General features: G+C 37.8%; 1 protein-coding gene across 1 annotated transcript in view; it reads left to right on the plus strand.

The window, feature by feature from the left end:
* Positions 1–9,066, plus strand: part of stxbp5l (syntaxin binding protein 5L) — a 178,515-nt gene that overhangs the window by 106,414 nt on the left and 63,035 nt on the right. The window contains exons 6-9 of the mRNA XM_016289454.1: positions 2,814–2,877; positions 4,252–4,335; positions 6,377–6,500; positions 7,231–7,306. Of these exons, the coding sequence (XP_016144940.1) occupies positions 2,814–2,877; positions 4,252–4,335; positions 6,377–6,500; positions 7,231–7,306 (348 nt within the window). The remainder of the gene's footprint in view (positions 1–2,813; positions 2,878–4,251; positions 4,336–6,376; positions 6,501–7,230; positions 7,307–9,066) is intronic.

Raw genomic sequence — 9,066 nt, forward strand, 5'->3', positions numbered from 1 at the left:
CACACAGGTTTACATTTGTGAAAAGGGGGGACATCCCATAGGCATAATGGTTTTTATACTGTACAGACCGTATATTCTATTGCCCTTTACCAACCCTACCCCTAAACCTACCCCTTACAGGATACTTTGTGCTATTTCAGATTTTCAATACACTCCATTCTGTGTGATTTATAAGCGTTTTGAAAAGTGGGGGACATGGGGTAATGTCCTGAAAAGTCACCTTCTCCTTGTAATACCCATGTCATACCTTTGTCATTATACAAATGTATGTCCTCATTTGTCACAAAAACGTGTACACACACACACACACACACATATAATTTTTTTTTCTTTTTTTTTTCTTCTACATTGCGATTGATTAGTTGGCTAAATGAGTTTCTTTTCTGCTATGGTGCTAGAATTATATATATAACTATATGGCTGGAGGCATTATGGAATATTTTGGTTTTTGTTGGCCAAGCATCTCTGGAGAAGGCACTTATTTAGGAGGCACAGTGGCAGTCCTGCTTTACTTGGTGCCCTAGGCGAGAAAAGACGTATATTTGTGTCTTAAATTCAATATATGTGTGAAACATGTTAGTCTCATGGTACAGTTTTCATTTAGTATTCCAAAGTTCAAATCCCAACCTAATATATAACTTTTTTAATAATCCAAGCACAATTGCAACTTGAACTTGACAAATCACCATTTACTGTATTCTTGTTGTATGAAAAAGAGCAGCTTTGACATTTTAGTTATAACTCCATGAAGTCCATGGGATCTGTGAAGTTTTTGAGTGACAGTGAGGGTGTGTAGACAATGACAGAATTTCTAGTAGGCCTATAAAGCAAATGATGTGTGGAAGGTGCAGCTAGATGAGCACCTTTAATAAGCAACTTTTTAAGTTTTGTTCTACAGTAATAGTTTTAAATTTAATTCATATTTAGGACAAAGTCACATCTTAAATGTAAAAAAAAAAAAAGAAAGAAACTATTTTTTTTAAAAAACAATTTTATTTTTGTCTTTTGGACAAGATCACTCTGTGGTCATTAAAAATCCCATGGTACTTCTCATAAAAGAGTAGGGGTGTAACCCCGGTGTCCTGACCAAATTGCCCCCCTGGCCTTTGTCAATCATGGCCTCCTAATAATTCCCTACCACTTGATTGGCTCTATCGCTCTCTCTCCGCTCCACCTGTAGCTAATGTGTGTGGTGAGCGCACTGGTGCCGTTGTCCTGTGCTGCCGTCGCATCATCCAAGTGGATGCTGCACACTGGTGGTGGTTGAGGAGAGACCCCCCACATGATTGTAAAGCACTTTGGGTGTACAACAACACACAATAAAGCACTATATAAATGCATCATTCATTCATTCATTCATTCAAGATGACTCCAAGTGTGTTCTTTTAGAACAGTGGTTCTCAATTCTAGTCCTCTCGACCCCCCCGCTCTGCACATTTAGTATGTATCTCTTATGTTTGTTCTATTCGACCATAAGTGCCCTGCGAAGTGAACTTCACAGGATATTTCACCATGATTCCAGTTTGAAGGGAGCGTATATGTTCCATTCAGAGGGCATTAAAATGTGCGAGATGTGAATTTAAATTGTATTTATTTACAGAGGTATATTATGTCACACTTCACATTTCAGTTACAGTTACAGTTTTGTCTGTGTGTGAAGACGTTGCAGATCGTGGTGTAGCGCAAATCCGTGAATGGATATTCTGAAGTAAAGTAAACTTCAACGGATTTCCTGTGCTCAGGGAATAGGGAGCAATGAACACTGTGAAGGGACCCTGTCAATCGGAACACAGTTCATGCATGGAAACACCAGGGCTCATGAACTGCAACCATTTCATTTTGATTACGTCTTTGTCAGGTCTAAAAGAAGCAGATTTATTTAGCATACATTTTTTGTATTGTGTTATATTTTTTATGTTAGTTGTGCTAAAAATGCATCATAAAAAGTGCATCATTGTTATTTGTGTGTGGAGTGTGTTATGGTATGGAGTGTTGAAGACCAGATGTGATGGACCTTTGTGTGCCAGAAAGCCAGGGCCACTTTTTAGTCCCACTGGGGGTCGGTCTGAATGGGAATGACGTGTCTGTATAAAACTCTTTTGTATCCTCCTCACTCTCTCCTTCACTTTACTATTTTTCGATCTCTCTTGTACTTGGCACATCCTCACACAATACCAGGGAAGTCATTTCACTGGAGGCTGTCAGAGCACATTTTCTGACCTGTCGCTCTTTGCCTTTGAAATTTTGCTGAAAAGTAGACCTTGATGTGTCCAATTTTGGACATTTCAGACTTTTCTAGCATTTACCATTAACCTGTTGTCTGACAAAAGTCATCTTCTTCTTAATTTAATCTATTAATTGATTAAATTTTTTGTTCAGTTTAATGTTGCTATACACCAATTTTCTGTTATGGCTAAACAGAATAGATTACTGCAAAACCAGAGACATTATCATTAGTGAATTGATTTCAGTATTATTATTCCCCCATGGAATGATGTGATGGATTCAGCCTTGATGTACTGTATTTCCTGTTGAAACAGGATGTTTGTGCTCAGCGTATCCAAATGATCTCATCAATTTTAGAGTCAGCCAATATAAGTTAGCTTAAGACACATTGCTAAACCACAAAGAGAAATACTTTTTATATGTGTGTATCTGTTGAACGTTTATTTTGTCAGCTTTTATGAGTATGTATGCCTATAGATTACCACAGAGCTAACAGACATGAACTATAACCCGCAAGCACAGAGAATGTGTCATTTCCATCGACCTGTTATTTTTTGAAGGCATTTTTCTTTTTCTCTCTTCCCCAGATCAACAAAGACACATCCAGGTCCCGTTGTTCATCTGAGTGACAGTCCAAAAGATGAGGGAAAGGTGACGAATGCATTTCTCCTTTTTCGCATTTTTCACTAGAATCAAGAGCTCAAAACATTTTAGAAAGATAAGAACTATTGAGCACAAATAGCTTTACCGCTATGAATAAAATAAATAAATAAATATTCCTTAGTGTGACTGCTGGAGTTCATTATAAAAGGTACTTTGCATGCGTTGGCACAGTTCTGATTCATTAACACTCATCAGGATACACGCACACGCACGCATATACTTGTTATGTGACCTGATGTTCACCCCGACTACTGGTGTTAACATCTTGTATTGAGGATGCATACTAAAAACATCTCTCTCACTCTCACAAACACACACATTCACATTCATTTAAAGGAATAGTTCAGCCAAAAAAAATTAAAAATTGTCATCATGTACTTACCTTCATTTTATTTCAACCCTGTATGATGAGATGTTAGGCAGAAAGTCTGAATTGTTATTTTATGCACAATGAAAATGCATAGTGATTTATGCATCCGAGTTTTCATGCACTGTATTTTAAATCTTCAGTAGGTCTTTTGGAGCTTGACAGTATAATTCACCATCCAATTGTCATCCAGTTTTGTATGGAAAAGAACAGCTTGAACATTCTGCCTAACATTTTCTTTTGTGTTTCCTGGAAGAAAGAACATTATATACAGGGTAGAATGACATGGAGGTGAGTGATGAAATGTTCATTTTTGGGTAACTATCTCCAGCAGGAGGCATGGCATTTTGTAGTGGGTACCGTGAGGTCATCTTCCAGGAAAATAATCAGGCAGGATTGCTGTGGTTACATGCTGTTGTGGTCACAGCAGGTTAGATGCATTATGGGAACTTATACGGACGGGTTTAAGGGACCAATAATGGTTTGGAAAAGAAGACAAAACAGAAAATATCCTGTAGCACAGACAAAGGTAATGACAGTCCAATGTTTATTTAATTTGAATTTGAATTAAAGGAAGAACTGTTCAGATGTGATGAAATAGCAGTTTAGTACATTTCTTTTCCTTTCATTCCAATTCAAATTCCAATTCAACTTCCTGAAGTGTGTGGCCAGTTCAGTTCAAATCCACCCACATGATCTGAATGGGAGCCAGTGCTTAAATTCAGAATTTTTGCCCAACATCTGTGACAGAGAGAAGATTCCCAGGATGAAGCATGGGACTGTTTTGATTAGCGCTTGCTCCATCATGTACAGTTAAATAATAAATGTGCCCAATCACCGATGTGTCTGTTTTGTTCTGAACCAAAACAGTCAAAAGGGGCTTGAATTTTGTAACACACACTCTTACCTCTGATTCCTCTATTTATTGCCATTCTGTTGAGATTTATAAACTCTTGTATCTCTCTCTCTCTCTCTCTTCTGTGTGTGTTCCTCAGTTGCTGATAGGTTTTGAGAGTGGTACAATAGTAATGTGGGACCTGAGGGCCAAAAGAACTGACTTCAGGATACACTATGATGAGGTGAGTCTTAAATGTTTGTCATTTACACTTCCTTACAAAGGTAACATGTATTTTTTGCATAAAGCTACTTATATATTATAATATATAAAACAGATTGGGGGCACTATACAGTATATATATATATATATATATATATATGAAGTGTATTCATTTTAATTGTGTGGAGTGTTTATATATGAAAATACAGACATATATGCTTCATTTATATACAGTGGGTACGGAAAGTATTCAGACCCCCTTAAATTTTTCACTCTTTGTTATATTGCAGCCATTTGCTAAAATAATTTAAGTGAATTTTTTTTCCTCATTAATGTACACACAGCACCCCATATTGACAGAAAAACACAGAATTGTTGACATTTTTGCATTGCTGACCTGAAAGTTCTGGTTTTATCATCTTGTTATAATCCAGCCCTCCTCAAAAACAAGACAAACAAAAATAAATTGGAGAAAGAGCAAAAAAACTAGGCGATATAAATAAAAAATTGCGTCTTTCTCGCTCTCCATTGTCCAGGTAAATTTACTTTTGGTACGAAAAACTTTTTTTTCCCACACTGTTGCTGATTTACAACAACACTGAACACAAGTCACTTTTCTGATTTAATTTCCCTCCTTGTGCCATGTGGATGTGTTTAGCATAATCACTGCTTGGCACACACCTTTATCTTTCTTCTGAAAGGGGAACTGTCTCCTGCAGCCAGCTGCTCGCATTCATCCTTCTAAAACATGTTTCAGTCACAGCGCCCCTTGGCTCACAGCAGCACACACAAAACCTTCCAAAAACTCGCCATTTTCTCCTTCCAACCCTTTACTGCGGGTTTCAATTCGTTGACTGCGCCCTCTGATCATCTGTCAGCGCCGCCTGTACAGAGGCACCGTCGCTCTGCAAGCGTTTGTCAGAGTGGGTAAATGGAAATGTCTAGGGGTCTGCTAATTGCTGCTTTAGATGCCCGTCTGGTTTGCACAAAAAAACATACTTTTAATAGAAAGGACTTTGAGCGAGAGAGAGGGAAGAAGAGAGAAACTGGGAGCAAAAAGACAGTATGGAATGAGAAACACGACACAAATGGATGAGATTGTTAATGTTGAAAGAAATAGGAATAGATTTGGAAAGGCACAAAACCCTTTACCCCGCATTAATTTCTACAAATAGACTGAACACAGAACAACCACTATCATGTTTGACTAACCACCTTTAGATTAAATTTAATCTGATTTCATGGTGTGCCTTTTTGAATAATACAGAACATCAGCATCAAACACTTTAAACCGTTTTCATACACGCTACTAACAAACATCAAATAAATCTGACGCTGATATAATTTCACTTATTATTTACTGTGTGACATTATTGAGTAGATGAGTGGAAATCAGGCTGCTTTGATGGTGGAGTAATTACTGATATTGGATTATTGACTCTCAGATGGATAAAGGTCTGAGAGAGAGAGAGAGAGAGAGATTTATTGTTCTCTTAGATTCACCAAAGTTGCATTTATCGAAAATACGGTAATACAGCAATAGTGTGATATTTTATTACAATTTACATTAATTCTTCTAGTTTATATATAGGGATGAGTGGAAATCAGGCTGCTTTGATGGTGGAGTAATTACTGATATTGGATTATTGACTCTCAGATGGATAAAGGTCTGAGAGAGAGAGAGAGAGATTTATTGTTCTCTTAGATTCACCAAAGTTGCATTTATCGAAAATACGGTAATACAGCAATAGTGTGATATTTTATTACAATTTACATTAATTCTTCTAGTTTATATATAGCAATTATTACTCGGATCTTACCTAGTCAAAGCTGTCTGACACATTGAGCTATGGTGCCTATGCCAGTTCAAATCCAGCTTGCAATAGCTGGGTCACGTTCATTCTCTTTTCTTCCTCATTTCCTATCCTCTGCTGCATTGTGTCACAAAAATAGCCAAACAAATTAACATTATGAAACAAATGAACTGTTTTATGATCTGGTCATCATTTAAAATGTTTACTGATGCAGTCCTGATCGTTTCTCTTCTGGTGTCTCTCTGTCAGGCTATTCACTCAGTAAGTTGGCATCATGAGGGGCGGCAGTTCATGTGCAGTCATTCTGACGGCAGTCTGAGCATGTGGAACCTGAGAAACACAGCCAAACCTTTACAAGTCACCTTCCCTCATGGTGAGTACACGCATAAAGTATATAATTTTGTCACATATTAATAATAATTAGTGCAAAACATTTTTTTTCAACTTAATTTAATTTAAAGAAAAAAATGTTGCAGGAATATCATCCTTATACCCTAAATTAGGACATAGCCTTTTATTGTTTTCATATAAAGCTATTATATTTACACCAGACTAACCTTAACCCACACCCAAACAAATCTTTAAAATATTTTCATTTGTACAATATAAAAAATATATATTTCCTTGATTTATGAATCGTTTTCCTCAAATAAATACATCTTCAAATGTTCCAAAAGGGAGGTTTTGCCAGTCTTAACTAACTTCTGGAGCTAAATTTGACCCCAAAGTATAGGTAAGTAAACCCCCACACACAGTTAAAGACCCCTTCGGCCATGACTCACCATCTATTAGTGAAATCTGATTCTGACGTAGTCGGCAAACACACCCCCTCACCAGGTGTGTTCATTATGGAGGATGATTCAGTGTGTGGGTTCACAGCGTGTGTGTGTGCAAGTTTGATTTGACAGGAATAAGTGATTCACTCTCAATCTTTGCCGCTATGTTTGGGGTCCTGGCCTTGAGCTCAGTGGTTATATAAAGATGAACATGCTCACACTGGGAAAAGTGGTTTCTTAATCAGAAAGTTCTGGACATAAACGTAAGAAAGGTTCAGGTGAAAAAGTGAGAACTTGCTATTTTGTCTCTTTGTTTTTTTTTTTCAGGCAAGACTCAAAGAGATGGTAGAAAAGAGTCATGTAAACCCATTCTCAAGGTCGAATACAAGACCTCCAGAAACAGGTAAGAGAACACACAAAAATCCCAAACATACCTATAAACAGCTGATCAGTTTTGGGAAATGCAGTCTTGAGTGTTGTGGATGAATTTAATCCTCCTATTTGCTTGCGACAGATGTGTCCAAGTTTCACTCGAGATCCATTACTGCTGTTTTATCTTGTCACAAAACAATTAAAGTTTACTGCCTGTTTTTATGAAGCCTGTTTTACTTGGGAGATGAGCAGCAAAACATAATTTGAAGAAACTTTTTTGTGCCTTTTTTCCCGTATGCTGTGTTCAAATAAGTGGTCATGAGTGACCACCTCAGTTTTAATGATATTTTAGATTACCTTGGCTGTAATATTGTTTTCCTCCTTTTGTTTTCTCCTATTTACATAGAGAGTATTTCAGGGTTGTGAGGAAGAATTTAAAGTGTCCCTATTATGCCATTTTTAAGGTTCCTAATGTTGTTTTGGGAGTCTCCTACAGCAGGTCCTACACGCTTTTGTTTTCTCAAAATATGCATTTAATATCACCTTATTTTCCAGTGATTCTCGAACTATTTGTTCGAAGCAGTTCTAAGATTTAGTCTCTCTAAACCCCTCCTTACCATGAGCCTACTCTGCTCTGATTGGTCAGATGGCCCAGTCTGTTGTGATTGGTCTACCACGTACAGTGAGTGTTAGAAACGATACACCATAGATCCATATTTTGAATGCTCAATAGAAAATATAAACATCTATTATTTATCATGCTTACAGGTTATGATTCAGTGGAGCCAGCCGGTTCAAATAAACTGGGTACTGAGCCATTTTTCAAGAGCAATCGTTTTGTGAATCCTGCGTTGAACTCCCCAAGATTAGAGAAGCAGTCATCAGTAAAATGACGGGAACACAAAAAAAAGATTGGGGTTGTACTGCTGTGGTACAGTGAAAAAATAATAATTTTAACCACTGATTCTTTGCAGCCTCATCTTTTGGATGTGAAAATAAAATAAATTTACTTTCACAGTGTAGGACACAGAGTCTTCTCAACATGATGTTAACCACACAAACAAACTAGAGTGAGTCAAGTTATTCACGGCCGGCCAACGTAGAAAATAGGCAGGTATTATGCAAATATGTTACCCTAAAACGTGTAGCCGTCACGGAAGTGGTATTCGAATTACTGACGACTCGTTTCGGCTGTTCAGAGCCGATTCTTTCTTTTAGGAGACAATATCTTTATTTATTGTGCACTTTCGGCTTTACAACTTTGCAGATCATTTTCATTCACATACAGCTACATTACAAAAAAACATCCCTGATGCTTACAAAGCAACTCCCCACCCCCACGTTGGACAATCTGATCACCTCTCCCTGTTCCTGCTACCCAAATACACCCCAATCATCAAACGTGTGAAACCCACTGTGAGGGCTGTTAAAGTTTGGCTGGAAGAAGCAGACTCTTCACTACAGCAGGAGTTTCAGAACACAGACTGGAATTTGTTTGCTTCTCGGGCCACACTGGACTCCCACACAGATGTTAATACCTACACCAGCTCTGTTCTGCATTATATCAACGAATGTGTTGGCAAGGTAACCACCCATAAAATAATTAAAATGTACCCCAATCAGAAACCCTGGATGAACAAGGAAATCCGGCTCCTACTGAAGGCACGTGACGCTGCTTTCAAATCTGGCGACCGTGAAGCCTACAGCTTATCCAGGTCCAATCTGAAGAGGGGAATTCAATCTGCTAAATACAACTACAAACTGCGCATTGAGGACCGATTTAAAAACAAC

This window comes from Sinocyclocheilus grahami, unplaced genomic scaffold (assembly GCF_001515645.1).
Source record: "Sinocyclocheilus grahami isolate Dianchi unplaced genomic scaffold, SAMN03320097.WGS_v1.1 scaffold246.1, whole genome shotgun sequence".
NCBI classification, from domain to species: domain Eukaryota; kingdom Metazoa; phylum Chordata; class Actinopteri; order Cypriniformes; family Cyprinidae; genus Sinocyclocheilus; species Sinocyclocheilus grahami.